This window comes from Opisthorchis viverrini, assembly GCF_000715545.1.
Source record: "Opisthorchis viverrini unplaced genomic scaffold opera_v5_308, whole genome shotgun sequence".
Lineage (NCBI taxonomy): Eukaryota > Metazoa > Platyhelminthes > Trematoda > Opisthorchiida > Opisthorchiidae > Opisthorchis > Opisthorchis viverrini.
This window is the reverse complement of record NW_008751957.1, coordinates 151,471-170,715: the sequence shown is the minus strand read 5'-3', so window position 1 is coordinate 170,715 and position 19,245 is coordinate 151,471. Positions and strand designations below refer to the sequence as shown.

General features: G+C 40.6%; 1 protein-coding gene across 1 annotated transcript in view; it reads left to right on the top strand.

Moving 5' to 3' along the window:
• Window positions 1–14,499, top strand: part of T265_09718 (hypothetical protein) — a gene marked incomplete at both ends in the record, with an annotated part of 47,959 nt that extends 33,460 nt beyond the window's left edge. Inside the window, 7 exons of the mRNA XM_009175881.1 lie at window positions 2,000–2,168; window positions 4,506–4,723; window positions 5,997–6,127; window positions 8,632–8,702; window positions 9,787–9,880; window positions 10,759–10,869; window positions 14,103–14,499. Coding sequence (XP_009174145.1) covers window positions 2,000–2,168; window positions 4,506–4,723; window positions 5,997–6,127; window positions 8,632–8,702; window positions 9,787–9,880; window positions 10,759–10,869; window positions 14,103–14,499 — 1,191 coding nt within the window. The remainder of the gene's footprint in view (window positions 1–1,999; window positions 2,169–4,505; window positions 4,724–5,996; window positions 6,128–8,631; window positions 8,703–9,786; window positions 9,881–10,758; window positions 10,870–14,102) is intronic.
• Between the last annotated feature and the right edge of the window lie 4,746 nt (window positions 14,500–19,245).

Genomic DNA, 19,245 nt, shown 5'->3' with positions numbered 1-19,245 from the left:
CTGAGTCACATATCCAGTCAACCCACAGCGCTCACGCGAGCCAACCAATCGGACACACATCCAATTAGCCACTCAAGTCACACGTCAGATCGATGGTGGGACGACGAACGGACACGCACACGCGCTAAATCTCGGACACACCGAAGCAGCCACTACGGTCTGTTAGTGTTAGTAGCTAATTTTTATGTATACTATAACCGTAGACGAGGTGTTCTTTAGAAACTTCAATATAATTATCACATATGCTGTGAACAACCAACGCAAAGTTGCCAGAATAATTTGTGTTCCTTTTGAGTAAATGCAGAGCGGTCAAAACGTCAATACCACTCGTTCGTAATAAACACAAGCCAAACTGAGGGCTGAAATGTCAGTTCTTCGGCTAATAAAAAGTCGAGAGTGGATTACTTTACCGTTCACTTTATTGTTTGGGCGTTTGCCGCACACGGATTATGTCGTCGTATTGTCATGGGATGCATACTGCAAAAAATTAGAGAAATCGTTAAGCTTAGCAGCCTTTTGGGCAAAAGGTTTCAAACAAGTTTATAACGATTGATTTACCCCATTCATTTGTTTTCGAAATTGCATTGGGAAGATGGAAAGTGAGCTGTATCAACACGGTGGATGTTTGGATCACCCAGCTCACCATTTTCTCCTCAGTAATGACAACTAGCAAAATGCAGTCAGCGTGCTGATAACAAGAGAACAATGCGTTGAAACCTACCATTGATTACAGCACCCAACATTTTGAAACGGCAGTTCGCTGTAGTCTATGAAATCAAGAAAAACGCAGTTTCGACCTACATGTCCCAAATCGGAAAGTAATGGAGACTTCTAAGTAGTGTGTACACTAGGATGTTAAAAGGGTGGCCTAAACTGCGGAAACAGTGAGGGTTGTATTGATAACTTGGATGAACCTGACAGTTGAATTGTAAACGCTCAATCACCAATCGCAGTGACATCATCAACCCCTCACTGGCTGCTTCCTTGATTGTTGATGAAACACTTGCCAACCAAATACCTAGCTTGGCGAACAGAACAGAGACCAAGCAGTACCATTGAAATAACTATATTCCAAAACATTGCCTCTCAGATGGACTTTCGCAAGAAGTAAACGTTAATGAATTGTCAAAACCAACCTCAAGAAAAATATGGTCACTTAACCAAAGCGTCCATTACGTTTACCGCGTTTAGAACTCTTCAATAACCATAGTCCGACGAGGCCATATGATCCTCTGGTAAGTACTTTCAAGCAGTTAGTCTTGGGATTTTCGACCGGATATCAAGCTCAAAATCCATGCTGATCATCAAGCCCACACCAAGAACTGAATAGTCGGATCGCTTGATTAAGTCAACAGCTAGTTGGAGTAGGCTGTATTTTTTAAATCCCGTCGTAGATCCAAACCACATGGTCAATAGCATCAAACAACATTGGAAACAACTGATGAGATGTTGACCTATCAATTCAAACCGCCGGTTCCGTGTTGTTTACTTCTGTTTAGTTCACTCAATTTTACCAGCTATAAACCGCACACCGAAGGTACACCGATTCCTGTGTCTGGATTGGGGCGCCGAAAAATGGAGAACCAGGGGAGATATAGCCAAAAGTTGGTGGTAGTTCACATTGATTCACTCTAGCTAGACGAAGGGACGGGAAACTGAGAGCTAACCAATGAAAGCGATATATCTGACTCAACAATGCCGTCATCTGCATGACTGAATTATGTTTTTCAGCAGGGTGATGAGGAAGCTTCGCAAACGTTCCACTTTATGGTCAGCTAAGTAAAGCTATCGGAGTGTGTGCTCCTGACATGTATTTGCGGTGGAAAAGCTTGTATCCAGAATCATGGGTGATGACATTTAGATTGCTTTCCTAATAAGCAGCACTATAGTGGTAGTGTTATTTCTTTTTCATGACTCGGCGCATAACATCCTCCATAATTTTTGAACGTGGAATCGTAACATCTCTCCCTGTAACATTTTATTCCGCTTAATCCCACAGAAGAACTGCATAGACGGCCTGGAAGTTGACCCGCTTGCACTGCCAAAGCTAACAGCACTAGACCTGTCCTGCAACCGTATATCCACTCTAACAAGACTGGGAGGACCATACACTGCTTTAAAAGAGCTGAATATGTCCACAAACCTGATTACTCGTCTAGGTAGGTTGAGTAAATTATGAAAAAAAGGCTGCAAATATGTAAATTTATCCGTATTTTGAATCAGATTATTCCACCGTAAATTAACCACGCCGTTTTAAAGAAACATAGAGACAGACTCAACCCAGTGCTTGTGGGTTGTAAACCAAGCATAATAAACCTGAATTACTCGTCAGGTAGGTTGAGTAAATTATGAAAAAAAGGCTGCAAATATGTAAATTTATCCGTATTTTGAATCAGATTATTCCACCGTAAATTAACCACGCCGTTTTAAAGAAACATAGAGACAGACTCAACCCAGTGCTTGTGGGTTGTAAACCAAGCATAATATGTACAACAGATGGTGACCGCAAAAGATGACATTTACAAATAAGAGTTCGCTTTACCTCACAAAGTCCAAGTCCATATTCAATTTGAATGATACTGTGGAACCAGTTCTGTGGTTTCGGACCACTTTTCTATCCCCGAACAGCCGTCGAAAAAATAGCCCACAATCTTAGCTACTTTATGCTGATCTGGTGAAGATTCTCGCGGGATTTTTGGACCCTGAAGGTATCGTTGTTCCTTTCTGGCTGTATTACGGTAGCATTCTTCGAAATGTCGGCAAGATGGTCAGCCTTACATTAGTCCAGTATTTTTTATGGCATCCTAAAATATTTTATGCCATTTATATCATTTACTGAATCCCCCGTTTCCAACTCTTCGGTAATGAAGAAAACTACCCACAATTTTTTTGTGTTTGACCGGAGAGAGCGACCTCTGTAGTTTCTTCGAATACAGTAACAAAAGTGTGTTGTACTGACGTAATAATTTCCTTAAAGTAACAAACCTCAGTTGGTCACTCAAAACACCAGATAAAACTGTCATAGGATGAATTGCGAACTTTCCAAAGAGAAAGGCCTGCGAAGACTGATACCTACGTAGTTAACGGCGTTAGTTTTTTATTCAAAGGGTAGGGGGTTGAAGGCCCTATTAGATCACATTCTGATCTTTGAACTACAGCTCTGTAACAGCAGATTCCACAGCCATCTTTATGAAGTGCTTACCATAAGTTGGTTTGTACGTTGCTTGCAGTGTGAGAGTGCCGAGCCAAGTTACTCTACACAGTCGAATCAAGTTGTCGACTGTACAAGCAGTTAGTTTGTGTATAAAAACCATTCACGCATTTTATCACTGCTAATTCAATGTCCCCGTGATACATGTGCAATACTTTAAAGGCACCAATGATCAAAGACAAGCAATTTACTCCTGTCTACAACGCAATGACCAAGTTTCACAGTCGTAAAATCTGCAGCACACTGCCACGTTGTAGACCCTGTCTTTCACTGACAGGCCGACCAGAGAGATGCCTAGGCTTAGGAAAAGGGCAATGGACATCAAGGTTTCTTGCATTCACTTTGCCGGTAAAGCTGCTGTCTGATGTGATACAGACAGACACAAAGGTAAACCTGTCCACTATCTCCTGGGGGTTTGAACGTCTTGGAAACTATTCTCCCAGTTTTAATTGCACTTTCTACACTGAAAGTGAAAACTGCATACCAAAATGTATGGCAACATTATGCAGATTACTTGATGTTTCGCATCTGGATGAAATCTGAATTAATTGGTGCCACATGGTCTGCATACTCCAAAGCCTTTTGATCGTTCCCGGGAAGAAGTTCCACAACCGTGGCGAAATCTGTAGCAAATGTTTCTCCACTAACCATTTTGATTAATAAGCTGAAGAGGAATGGTGACCAATAGCATTTGGAAGGCAATTCTTGTGCTAATTAACTTACAAAAACGTTCCTCGTAGACTTCCTCGTGTCGATAGGCTCTGGAATATAAGGATTGTTGATGTGTGGCGAAAATTTTCAGCGCACTTTTGAAGGAGCAATATCGCCACAAAACAGTGCGGTCGACGAAGTTTAGCACCGCTTTCACACCTAAAAATATAACAATTACTGACCTCCTAAATGTGTGACGGTGTTTGAGATGTTGCACTAAACCGAATGGCTTCCTTCACTGATGGAAAAAAGTTGCAACCCAGGCACAAACCATGCCAAGATCTTAATCCGAACACGTCCCTTCATTTCTCTTTGCCAGTGGCAACATTGCTACTTCTATGAATACAAATATACTGGCTCTGTGAAATCATCGTCAACTATTCTATCGAAACTTTCGAGTTAAAAAACAGCATTCCAGCACAATGTTAGAGTATCCTTTTTGGGAGACAAAAAAATCCTGCATGCCTGAAAGCTAAATATAAAAATTTCGCCCATTGTGTTTTAATAGAAGACAACAAAAAGCGATTTCTCGCCCAGGTTGAAGTCAGACTAATCTCGGCTTTCTTAACTCCATCATTTACAGACAGAGATCAGCTGCATTTCACAGCACCACAATTGTTTCTGCTGGATATTTCAAACAACCTCGTTACACAACTTGGTTCAAACAATCGTGTTGGAGACTTTGTCCTTCCTCTTGGAAGCATCATTTTATCAGGCAATCAACTTATGGGACTTGAAGACTTCACGTGCGTGGATTATGTGGCGACGCAAATCGACTTCAGTTCAAACCTCTTGCAAGAGGTGGGTGGATGAATTGAACCAACAATTGAACTCATCGCCTTACATTTTGTAATTCAATGTTTGAGAATCCAAGATATTAGTGAAATGTACAAAGCTCTGGAACGATACTATCCATTTACCAAGTCAACGTTTCATTCTTCATAAATATGCCAATTGTACTTTACAACGAGGAATAACAGTAATATTTATGGAAGTGAGAAACCCGTAGCAAATATTGCGAAAAACAATCGTAAAGAACTAACTCTTTCACAAACATATGACTGAAATGAACGTAAACACTAAATCAGCTTGACGCCAAATACTTCTCATTTTCTCAAAGTTTTGCAAAGAAAAGGCTAAAGGAATGCACAAGAAACAATGGCAAATTTTTGCAGCTAGGCCAGGATACCCTAAGCTTGAATTCAATAAAGTAGAATGTAATCTTGTGTTCCGTGAATGGGGGCTAAAATGGAAAATTATAAACAAAGCCCGTTATTTAATAAGGCTTCCTTGGTAATGACAAGGATTTTGGCAGAACACAAACACAGCACCACGCTTTGTGAGATGTTTTCATCCCAAACATAGGTCATACACGTATGGGTCTTGCACGGGTCCTATTTCTGTGTCCTCAAAAAAAGACTACGTATGAAAACTTTTCAGACTGATTTCATTCATGAAGCAGGTCCTCAGTTTACTTCTGTAGCAGATTATGGCCTTTAACTCGAACATTCAACTCTATAAAAAGGTATTTTGTTTGATACCATCTGAGTTTTGTGCGACGGGCAAGAGCTACTGTCGGAGACCTAGAAGCCCACATTTTTCAGAGGATATCACTGGCTCAACCAGGAGCTGTGCGTTTGGGGTCATTCTAATGTTAATCGTCATTCCTGTGTTCGTTATCCTTTGATCTGCTCCGTTGGTCATCCACGGACTTGCCAAATGGCAGAGCACAACCCGCAGTAAAGCGATAAACCTGTTTCCCAAGGGTGGTAAGCTGGACTCTCTTATTAATACTAGTCAAATGCAATAAAAGAAAGATCAGCTTTCAGCTCGGATGTAAGCTGATAGAATGCCTTGTTTTGCAAACAACACCCACATTACCGGCATTTTGGTTTTCTTTCCTTCTGAATCATTCGTGAAAATGATGCCTTAACTTGCTTCAGTGCGGCTTTCATATACTGTAGTCATATTTCCTTTAGTTCATTATTCGAAGAACTAAAAAGCCTGTTGCGATTTGAGCTTGAAAATATGTCGTCATTCTCGGTACAAAGGTAAAATTTCTATAACTCCTCAGCTTCCTCCCGTTGGATTTCACGGACCGATCTTGAAGAAATTGACACTCGACCAAAACGGCCTGCAATCGCTTGACTCTCTTGCAGAAAGTTGGCTTCCCAATCTTGTTGAACTGAGCGCAAATCGAAACAGGTAAGGTCCTCTGATTGCGTAAGCCAACTGAGCACATATGCATATGAAATTGGTGGAGCGTAAATTATGCTTCCGAGTCGTTAGAAGTCATTCAGTAAAAATTACCAGCAAGCAATTTTCGGATACCGTAGTTAATATTCTAATTGAATTAGTGTCCGAACTTTATAAATGCTTAACTTTACTCATATTACAACACTGTCTATTCGAGAAAGATTGTGTGACTTGATCTGAGTATCTAGTAATCGTGTCGAAAAGGAACCATCGTTTAGAAGTAAACACCCAGTGAATGAGCATTTTTCCCAATTCCATCGATTCTTTGATAAACGAACTTCCAGCTTCAAACAATGCATAGTATCCAGTTTCCGAAATGGCATTCTTATCATAATAAAGTCAACTTTTTGGTAGTAATCCACCATGACGTCAGTCTAGCTTTGTCAGCCAACAATCTTGCCGAATCAATCGTTTGAATCTTGTCGATTCGTTCCAGTGGACAGCAATTGAATAACATCTGAAGACATAGTACATCAGTGCAATTGTAGCTAAAGTTTCCGAGGTACAATAAACAATATCCGCACATCAGCTGAGGAATTTTTCCCGAGGAAAGTGCCGCTTTTTTGGATGAGATACTATTGTTCCTCGTCCGCTATGATTTGATGCAGAAGCGCTCCAGGTAAATATCACACTTGGGATGTGTAAATCCTCTGGAGAAGCACCGTAGGCCGCAGTTGAACGATCCTTGTGTAACCCAGAAGACTTCGCATATACACATTAGCTGGATGTGACCTGACAGCTAGTAGTAAAACCACCTAGGACGATTCTGCACCGGGGAAGTCAAATATTAGTCCATAATACTATCCATCCAATCATCTTGACATAAAGTTCTTTTTAATAAGATCTAAGTAGTATTTTATTTGTCTGTGGAAGGGAAACTTTTCATCACTGGTTGATTCTTAATAAACAGTTGTGCGTGCTACGCAAGGTGCATTATATATATATATATATATATATATATATGAATTCCTTATAAGTTCAAGTAACGTATAGTGCGTGATTGTTTTCACGTCACTATTTCTGAAACAATACCCGTTCAAATTATCACGACGAGGGTCAGAAGTCAAGTTGGAGGTGCTCATGTTGGATGGGGACCTCGGTCTTTTGGATGAGGGCCCACATGCTTATCCACTTGATCGTTCGGGCCGAAAAAAACATAGTGTGCCTTGTCTTTAACTGTGCCGTAATTGACTACGCTTGTACCGAGTAAAGTTCATTCATAGATCCTCCAGACATTCGTCACGTGTAAGCCCAACTCCATCATTATCTGATGGTCAGCCAAATAATTTACCATCCCGTCCGACGACGCCTGTCACCTCTCAATCAAGCCCATATTTTCTAATTTGTGTAGTCGTACGTGACCGTCACTAAATTATTTATGAGATATAGCTACTGAAGTAAACGCACTGAACCATAGGCACACCATCGCAGTACTCGAATACTATGCTTCACACTGTTGCTGGTGTGTGTCATGAAGCCTGTGAGACTTGAACTTTAGACCATCCATGTCGTCTAGAAGTCCAAGGGATGAAAAGACCCTCGTAGTTCTTTTTTTTTATTTCTTCAACCTCAGGGCCTGAAGAGCGTAAAGAGCACGGGTAACACATAGTAATCCATTTGTCTGTCCCAGTCAAAGCAAACGAGGTTTAGCAGCCGGTGTCCATTTACAACAAATGATCAGTAACCGTGAGCTGCCAGTTTACTCATGGTCTAGGTTCTCATACGCCACACCTGTCATATTTTCTGAAATGGCGGACATTTTTCGCTTACTCAGCCTGTTTAAAATTTTTAGAGAAACTGTTGTTTATGATGTTATCCATCCGAATTTCCACCGCAAAGACCACTTGAGGCTATGCCCATCTGATTAGCCCCAAAATCCAGTAGTGAGCCTTTGACGAGGTCTCATCATCTTTTGGTGATAAGCATATCAGCACATCATATAAGCTGCGCTGAGTACAGCACTGAGACTGCCAGAAAAAGGGCAACATCCTCACAGTTACTGTTAGTTCTGACTTAAAACAGAGAAGATCCAGTGTCTAGATGTTATCCTCCTGGTATCGACTAAAGTTCTCCGTTAAACTAAGATCAGCCGACCAAGACTAGTGTTACGTTACTCTGGAGAATAAATAATTGTAGTGCCCCGTATGAAATCATTAGCCAACGACTGATTCGGTCGAAGGAATCCAACTACAGGTTAAGGTTGGGGACCGGCCAGCTAACCTGTAGTCACTAGCCCGTGCACGGGGTCACACGACCACCTCCTTCCACGTCCACTAGAGTTAATGGCCTTGTTTTACTGGGCTTTTTAAAATTTGGCAACATCTTTTCTATTCGGGAGCATCATAACCTCTCCAAGCAGCTGTCACCTCAAGTTTGTCAATAATAAGTAAGTGCAAAGTTTTCAAATTGGCCATTTTCCATGCCTGTTTGCCTCACCTTCCATTCTTTTCCAGCATTACAACACTTCCTCGTATCCATTGTCCGAGGCTGCAAAACTTCCTACTGCAAGATAATCGAATTTCCGGTGAGCTAATTACCTCTACCATTAGCTTCAACACAACTAGGGGAAACAGTCGAACTGCATTTTCCGGCTTTTTCACTAGTGACTACTCATACTGGGGAGTAGATTTATTCAGTAGCCAGATAGACCACTCCAGTTCTTTTGCTCCCCTTTATCTTTCACACCTCAGAGCACTGACGTTCAGCCAGTAGAACATGGCTCGCATAGCTTGGATTTGTCTGCGTTCATTAGGTTATGTTAAACTACCTCAACGGTTGCCTACCGGCATCTTGCATGGCGTCCAATGATGAATGGCGGAAACCACCAAGAGGATAAATTATAACTTATCAGTATTATAAAGACTAGAACGAGCAATCCGTTGCCATCTACCTTTAAGGCAGGGTTTAAAATTCTCTAATTGAGGCCCTTCAAAGTGCATACACATACCGATCTCAAGGGAAATTCCGTCAAAAGCAGCAAGCAAGTGCAAAGAGTTTACAGTGAGCCCTTCTTTCATCTGGTTGCATTCTTTTATGACGACCAAAATTTCAAAGGGACCAAGACAGATGCACATCCGCTGATTTATTTTCTTTTTTGAACGGTTTAATCGCAAAACTTCTACCAGCAATAGGGGTAACGTTACTAATGCGTTGTGACGGTTAATGGTTTCGCCGCAGATACTGTTGAAACGTTTGCAACCATACTTGCCGGCCATTCTAGCAAAAGACCCGTAACTATCAAGCCAGCATTATCCGCAATAAAAGGCTCTTTTTAATCCAAACTGGTGATGTTCAACAGTGGTAGTGATTACATGATTAAGCACCAACCAAGTTCAAAGCAATCTATGAAATTTATGAAATAGGAGGCATAAGCCTGCAAATCAGCTGTAGCTTAAAGGAAGGGTGAAGCGTCGCAGTGAACAAGGAGCACGAAATTATGTCTGTTCTGTTTTATCTAGTCTTCTAGTGTTCTATGGTGAAACAAATTGGCGCGAACAATTGTGAGAATAAAGATTAAATTGAGCACCATTAATAATCTGATGCCTTTGATTCTCTATCACGTTTTGCCATTTGTGACCAGTGACTTAACCTTTCTCCATGGTTTGCAGACATCAGCAATTTGGCAGAAATGTTCAATCTTATGCCAGCATTGTGCAACCTCGATCTGAAAAATAATCCATGTACCGTTATCGCATCACATCGGTGAGCTACGAAGTAAAGTTCTGTTCTGATGTGTATAGTTTCCTGTTGTGTTGATTGTAGCCATTACAGCACATTGTCGGTTGGTGAATAATTTCCCACATGAATGTTAATTTTGAAAAACTCAAAATTTACCGCAGGCTCATGAGAAATTATTCTTTGTATACTACTTTAAATTAACGCCATCTATATACCTATAGATGTCTATATGCCTACTTCGGGCCACTTGCTTAACAGACAGACACTTCATGAGGTTCAGGTGGAGTTCTTTGCTCAGATGGGCCCGGAAAGCGTACTGTTACAAACAGGATAAATTCGACTGAATATCCGTTTTTCTTGCTCTGTGACGGTGCCAATTATCCGTACAATGCTCTCAGCTGCAGAACCTTTACAATTGGAGTAAAACTTTCTGCGCCAAAATGTTGCATTTTGTTCCGTATGTGCTCAAGCCAAAAACCGTCCTAATCTACTTTCAAATTTTTGCAGCTCACCAAATTTCATTGTTCACTGAAGCAGCCGTGCCTCTGGCCGAAAAGCCTTGTGGGATAATTTCCCAGCATCACTTAGACCCCGGTATGGGGTTTGGAAGTTTGGACTGGTACTCTCAACTCAATTACCCGATTGCTTTACTCCATCAGGGACACATCATAACTTTCGAAAATTCGATTCCATTGTGCGCCCCCCTCTGACTATGAATTTTGAATAACCCAGTTATAAATAAGACACGTATATCTGCGTATATAAATGGATTATCTAAGCAAACTGGATTTTGTCTGCTTTCAAAGGTGTTTTTTAAACTTGTGCGGATAATACGTGGTACCAATTCGCAAAAAAACTATTTGTCTGGTTGATTAATATCTGTTTATGCATCCTAATTTCAGAAAGCCTTCACATTTGGATGCCCTGATTTCGAGGTCTAATAACGAAGGACTACAGTCAGCTGTGGAAAACACCGGGCCTTATTTGCTATACGACCACTTACACATGAACCGGTGAGTTTGTTCTGAAAAAAAGACGTATCCTCCCAAATCTATCTATATGACTTCGTGTATTAGGATTGTGACACAGAGTCACGTATTCATCTAATTCTAATTGTTGGTATAGTGTGCGTGGCCAGCAACAGTTATAGGTTTAACCCGGAGCGCACCTCTTTTACGTGTGCTATGCGTATTTGATCTACCGATTCCCTTCAGGAAGAGGGAAAATTTTCAAAAGAACATTGCTCTCCTGCAGTTTTCCAGAAGAAACTATCGTCGTCCAAAGTAAAATGAAACTGGCACAGCTATGAGAGAAATCACAGTCTACAGTTACTGTCTTTTAGCCGCATAACTGACCTTTCTGTCAACAACAAATCAACTTGGCCTGAGCAGTTCAACAGATGGTGCTGCAAGTGCCTGCCCTACAAGTCGTTTGTCAGTTTACCAATGGGTTCAGACAAACAGACAAACACAAACTGTGGAGTTTGTGTGAGCAGGTATCGGAACCTGAATCTTGCTACTTAAACAGACGATGGAAGCAAGGCTAGCCTAGGTTCGGAATTCCGCGTAATCGATTGTCAGACGTATCCAAGGCGCCGATCACCATGATCACTCACGCGCATCGTTGAGGTTATTATTTCAAATCAACACGCCAAGACCTTCCTATTCATCTCTTATCAACTGAGTCTATCTGCTCAGAAGACTTAGGTTCGCGCCATTAACTTGCCTTGTCAGTGAAATAGGCTGACTAATTCAGTCTCTCAACTTGCTGCTTCATTTTTGTACGGCAGTTGTATCGCTTTTGTTATGTGGCTGACGATGTCAAAGCAAAATGCGAGCATTCAGCAAACTCTGTACTTTTGCTACCATAGTCATGATATTGACCCTACAAACATTTCGCACTTTTAATTTCGGTGTTTTTCTAACAGTTAGGGTTAATTTGAATCGGTAAACAAGTTGTGACCTGTCTAGTTCGAAAACAAGTTACAGCGTTACTGTTGACGCTTGTTTAAGACTGGTTGAGCTCCTGCAGATTCGCTTGCACTGTACTATCACCAGTGAAGCAGACCTTCTTCTTCCGGGAACAGGGGGTCTGTTTCCAAGGCCTCATAACTAGACTGAGGAAAGGAAGAATAGTTGAGGTTCACACCTGACGTGAAGTAGGCAGCAATAGAGATAACAAGTTGATTTATCATAAAGTCCATCTAAATTATTTCGGCTGTCCCTATCCTGCTTGTCATGATCCTCTGGCGCTGTGACAAAAAACAGAGCAGTATTATATGAGCATGCATAGTCACATTCATTTTCGGTTAAGGGTTCAGGATACACTGACATGTATGTAGTTTTTTTGGGAAGATTTCTTGCTTTGTGTGTTCTGTGAGAATACCCTTAACCCGGTTGCTGACTGCTTCTCAAACTCAGGTAGTACTCATGATACATAACAAAATGATATGAAAGGAAAATGACCGGTCCAGATCACGATTAAATCTGTTCACACTGAAGGAAGTCACTTTTTAGCCACGATTATGTGACAGTTGATGTAATATACACTAGTTTTTTTAATTTCAATACGGTATTTATGGATTTCAGCGGGCTTTGTCCTCCGTTTACAGATTGTTCGGATAAGCGGAATTTACCATGTGCCTATACGGTTACTTTATTGATGCCACAGTCCGGAGAGGCGAGCAAAATTTTCCAGTTGTGCGTAGAAACAACACCTTTCTGGTTATTGCCTGCCAGTGGAATTGATATTCCTGACCTCCACTCCGAATTTTCCACTAATTTGTATTTTTTGTCTGGTACACTCCTCTCCGTTTGTCGTTCTTTTCACCAAATTTGCTTTGGTGAGTTATGTCACTGGATATATCTTTGTCTTATTTGTCCTCACCATCATCTTCTTCAAGGTAAAACGGTCCAAAATCTGGCACAGGTTACTGTCCGATCGGGGTTTATTCATGGCAATAAATAACTCGTTGGCTACTGTGAAAAAGATGTTCAACCTTCGTAGTCGACTTGAAGGACTACGTAGCAATAATGACTTTAGACCTCAGAGTCTCGAAACACTAAGAATACTTCTTCTCCAGCGTGACTTTCCAGATGGGCTTATAAGGGATCGATCGAACGCTTCCAGATGGTTAACCAGTGGATAAGACATTCGCCAATGTTAAGTCATGGGCTATGGCTACCTGACAAATCCAAACCAATGCACACTTTCACAATTTTCCTGCCTGAAAATCCAAAATAAACTAACAAATTACATTTCATGTTTTTTTACGGTAACAGCAGCTGTCGCAGGTAGGACATAGAAATTACGTTGGCAGCTCGGGCTGGGAAACTGATGGTTCAACTGTTCGCTGGAATTAACACTGGCGTCGCCTTTGTGCTCTCTGTAGTCGGGACAATAAAATCAGTGCGTGATGGTTTATCATTGCACCAGTGTGACGAGCATTTTTAATTTCAAATTCTGGCCCGATTTATGTGGAATTAGTTTGTCATGTTAATAACTGAGATTGTTCTTTGTTTGTGGACAGGACTGTGGGCATGAGCTATCGTTAATTTAGTTATGTATTTACCATATTGCTCGATTATATCACACCTGGATGAATCTAGGTGTGTTTGAAACCTGGTATAAGGACACTTTCTTGCAAGAACTCTTGAGCAACTTAGAACCACTCGCTTGCATATGCTTGTCAAAGGACAGAATGCTTTCAGCCAGATCATGGTGCCTTGGTGTATGAACAAATAAGTTAGATGTAGTGGGCAACTTTGGTAGCTTAAACTGCGGTTTAAATGAATAAATAGCTTTCCAGCTCAGCTTCCATTCCACACTTATAGGGTCATTTTTATTGGTGACGAAGCGGTTTTGGCAGAAATGCCAAGCTCCAGGAGCGGTTCAATGATCCATATTCCACACGTGCTTTGTAGACCAAGCTCGATATCGAGCGTTTCTAAGAGCGGGGCGCTGCCAGCTTCATGTCTTAGGGAACTATACATACTTTGTCTGTTCACACAACGTAAGTCAGATTACTTGAAGCTTCGTGTTATGAGTTGAGTTACCACTGGATTTGTATGCAACAACATGTATGTATGTCTGTAAATTTAACAGTCTTTCAACTTGTTACCGTTTTATTTTTCGACGTTTTTGGGCCGATGTTTCCATTTGTTTTTGTTGCTGCCAGTGCTTCTCTAGTTGTTTTTATGCGCATACTAAAGCTTTGAAATCCGGCCTATCATTTTGTCTGTTACAGCTCGCCACACCAATATTCTGAAGAGTCCCAACCTACTGTTCGGATACATGTATCCGACCATTCAGATAAATTTGCCAGTTTATCTGAATATTTTGCAAACCTTGTTTGTAAAACAACTGGTGTCCGATTACAAATCGAGCATTTTGCTCCAACGGCCAACGTGATTGAAAATCACCAAATTCTACTAGTTGACTGTGTCAACAACGTCCTTAATGACTACAAAAATCTGATCCCAGAAGTTTATTTTTACCACGTCGAACAAACTGGACAGTCATTGGATGAAGCACGAGAACAACTAGGTTATCCCAATGAGTTTGGTTCAGCAAATCCTGATGGCAGTACGAGCTCCGTACTAATTGATGAATCTGATAGGAAAGCCACAGGGCCCAGAAAGTAAGTGGCTGTTCAATTCACTTCCTTCACTTTTTTCTTTTCACTATATCGGTAAAAAATTACTATCTTATCGTTTGCAAAAGGTCTATTGCATCAAAATTCTGTTTTTTTTTTGTACCACAACACCATATGAGTCATTGACGGGCAAGATAGGTTCCTGTCAAGTCACCATAAATCTTCTGCCTAGTTTTCTTCGACACTGCTTTAGAGCCACTATACAACGGTAAAATCTACTTTTCGTGCTTATTCTGAATTTATCCCCCAGATGCGTTACTTGCTGTCGCAAGCTTTGCACAACACTAATACTTTAAACTTGAATTCTTCACTGATATCACTCCATGAGTTATGCACTAGCCAGATGAAAAGACGCTAATTTATCGCTAAAGGTAAACTGAAAGTAGACTAAAATAGTTTATTTATTGGTACACTTGATCGAATCGGAATAGGTATTGACATCAAACAGTTGGTGAGCCGCCAAAATTTTCTTTTCAGACCTGAGCCCTCCATACTGGTTTTAGGTCACAAAATGGTGCGTTTGATTTTCTACTGCATGTCTGTACTAAATTCGCGCTTAGCATTTTGGAATCTCAGAGTCCAAAACAGTTTTGACCGTTCAGCAGTAATCAGAGTACGTTCAGTCTTGCGAGCCATTTTCAGTAAAACCGGCGATAAAAAATTTACGAAGTTGGTGTTAAAACAGATACTTTGTTAGGACTTACTATGCAATGCACGGCTGCAATTTTTCATCATAATTTCCCTGAATTCGACCCAACTGCTAAAAGTTAGATCGCAGTCCATCTGAACGAAAGTTCATTTCACCTGGATTTCCATAAGGTTTTCGCCTCTATCTTAGACCGCGTATTGATATAAAGCACTTTGAAATTGACTATTACCCAACAGATGCAAGTGAAACGTATGTATACGCTGGTGCTTGATATGAGGTCAATCGTACTGATCTGCCGCCTGAGTGATAAACCATTTTCAACTTAACTTTAGGGTGGACGAACCGACAGTAAGCTCGAATGCAAACCAGAAGGTGAGTTCCAAATATGCCCCAATATTTTGCTTTATACCTTGAGACTTAGAGGTTAGCTACAAAACTGAGCCTGGAGTGAGCTTGGAGTTGAACGCTCGATATCCAACAAGCGTCCCGATAATTCAATAGACAAATGACATCACTCCCTTCAAGTGTAGACTAACAAAAACAATACCTTCAAGTGTCATTTGATCTTTTTATTTTTCTTCTAATACCATTCTTTATCATTTGCACTAATTGCAGTATTAAAATGGGGAGTGTTCTCAGCGATCTTGCAGTTTGGTTTGTACTTCTTTCATTAGTTCGTGACAGCGCTTCTGCTAAATCTAGTTAGGTTGCATGTTGTTTAGTTTCTTATCCAAACTTCAATATGTCTACTAGTAGGGGGTCCAGTAAGCCGCGATGGTCACGTGAAGTTTCAGACCTTCTGTGAATTCCTTCGTTTACCAACTCCACTTATTAGTTAATGGTCTCTACACCCAGAACACCGTAATTTTCTAAAAGCTAGTATGCCAAATGTGTATCACTGAAATCCTATGACGCATCTAGCATGTATCAGCAAAATCAATCTCTTTGCTTAGAAAACTTCGTTCACAGCGCCTACCTGAGCAAATACATTGTAGTTGGTGTGTATTGTTCAAATGAAAATAATTTATTCCCAAATTTTGACTGAGTAGCGTTCAGCAGAGATGGTTTTAAAGCAAAACAAAGATTGCGCCATTCCATTTGCGGCTGAATATTTAATCACGTTAGGGTTTGCAGCTTTGACAAAAGCTATGCTCGAGCTCTCCAATAAATTTTGTATCTCATGCAAACAAGGTGTTTCTGTGTTATTTTACATAAAATTGTTAATTCCCTCATCTGTACCTTTTAGGGAGTGTCAGAAGATCAAATTGCGGAGCCGTCCAAAATGAGCCTGGGTAGTGAAACAGATCTCGATTGTTCGATTTCTAGAGAGACTTCAGTTTCAAGCAGTTACTGTATGGATGGAAATGAAGTGTCCAGCTGGATAAATTTGCTGAAAGTAAACATCAATATTATTTTAAATATCAACCGTACTAACCGTACTAACCGTACTACAAAAATACTAAACTACAAAATTCGGGATAAAACAATTCATACGCTGTTAGCGATTATTGAGGAGTACGTCAACGTTATTTTGTCTTGTTTGAAAACGTTCAATATATTTTAAACCTGAAATTGTAAGTTATCGAATGTGAAACTGATGTTTACCTGTAGTTTACTTACGTATGCATACGACACACAGCGCTGATAGGGCTAGCATAAAAAAGCCGAAAATGCGCAGAGTCGAACAGACGAGTGGAATATCCGTCACTGGTTTGAAACAGACGGAAAATCTCCACACAGAAAAGTAGATACCAATTACAGTAACTCGACCAACAAATAAAGTCCACTCAGAGATACCATGTTCTAGTTTGGGGGTATTGTTTTCCTTTGCACCTAATTTTCAGTGGAACGTTAATTCACACCCTTGACTCCAGATGACATTATATCAAAAGATCATACCCAGTCAGGCGATAACTAGGTTCTAATTTAAAACTTCCCCTCGTAAATTGGTAACATCTACCTCACCTATGTCATAACTGATACGCGCTACCCCCAAAAACTGAATTCTGAGAGCACTGTTTTCGCTAAATTTGATGGATATAGCACAGCTGCTCGGGGAATCAACTTAGAAAACTACATTCTTATTGGAAGATCAATTTGAAGTATGTTTGAGATTGTCCCGTTGTGACGTTTTTACGGAATGCTTAAGGCCGAAGCACACTGTAGTGGAATATAATATTGTAATCCGATGTTTCGGATGGATAAACAGTGGGAAAAAGTCTGTCCGTGGTCCCAGAAATGTCAGATTATAAAGTCTTGCTGTATTTTGACTTGAAGCTTTCTACATAATGTACACATGACGTTAAGTTTTTTTTATTAACACACAAGCCGAGTTTGTTGCGCTTTTGCTTGGATTAGGCCTCGCATTGAATTTGCTGAGAAGTCGGTTGTTGGCGGCAATTTGAATAACCGTTCCAAGCTATTCACCGTGCTTGCAAAGGATCTGCCGATTACCAGTCTATATGCTTGGGGTAGTTACAATCGAGGAATTAGTATTCCCAGCCATCCACTTCTACTTTGTAATTTCGCGATTAGTTTTTGTGCAGTATCTTGTGCATTGCAAGTCTGCAAAAAAATCTTGCATGCTGATCACATATCACGGAACGTTATCCGTTCAACCATTCGAATCAAAAATTAAACAGTTCTTCCTGTTGTGGAGCTGCCTAGTTATATACAGCCCAGATAAGTTATCATTACTTAACGTAGGATCCAGTTTCATCATTAACGTATAACGCTGCCCCCATGGTCATCATATTATTGCGAGGTCTTGTAGTATTTTACCCTTGTTTTTTCCGAAGCTATGGGCAAATGTTTGTTCTCATGAAAGGACTGATTCATAGGGCAAAATAGCGGTAAGGTGTGTATTTTGTGTCAAAATACAAAAACTTAAGCGGCAGTTGATGAAACTTTTTGAAGATTTAGTACAACCATGCCTCTGAGCATTTTATACCTAGTCTGTGACTTGGTATTCACGCATGGTAAAAGAGCCTAACCTAAAAGTCTAGTTCAAACTTATCTTCAAACTTTTCTGATTATTTATTAACCGATGTACTTACCCCATTGTTTCCATAGCGTTGAACCACAACTTTTCCAAAAAACGACCAAGTTACTTTATAATCCCAAAACTCACACTACTGACCAGCTGTTAGTAGCTCAGAAGAAGGATAAAATTTACCGATAAATTAAGCTTTCAGCAAGCACGTGTGACCGCTAGATGTGATCTTGAGTGAAGGACGAAGAGCACTGTATCCTGCCTAAGTGCTAATTAATTACGCCACTGATGAGCCGCTTGTGGACGAACATTTTTGTCTAAATAAATGAACGGGTGGTCGTGGGTTCAAAACACCCTGGAGTTTCGTGAGAAACGCACCTCTGATGATTGCCAAAGAGGATGAAACAACTATATAGTGCTCCTCGGCTTCTTAGCATAGATCGGCTCCACTTACGAGACAGTACCTCGCATCTTGACCTCAGTTTCCTGTTTTTACGTAAATATCCATATATTTTCTTCGTCTACAGGCCAACCCTTGGAAAACTTACTGTATAGTCCGTACTATCTTCACCAGAAGCGACAATTTATCAATTCTTCTGAATTGCCACTACGATTCTCACACGATCAGATTCACCTGATCATTCCAATGAGGTAGTTCAAAGAAAGCTGTGAGCTAGGGAAGAGACGCTGCCTCGAATAAATATTCTGTGGCCAGAAAATTCCCAAAGAAGGCTTCACAATCACCCTTCTATAAACGTCACCATTCATTGGAGTGACAGTCATCGGTTGGTTTACGAGGTTCTTCATGTGGTCAGAGTTATGTCTGTTCAAGTCCTTATAAACGATTGATAAAGTCGAAGGACCAGCCAATGTCTTATAAGAACGGTTCATTCCTATCACTTCAAAAAATGAATTGGAGGTCAATCATTTAGTGTCAACGATGAATGGTAACTATACTTGCTCCTCTTAGTACGCTAGACATCAAAACTTATCCTAGGATGTGAGAATTTTTTTCAGAGACCAACACTAGGCAGGACCACTTCATCTGGTGTCCAGTTCTCCATGAAAACATATCAGGGTCACCTAAACCGGTG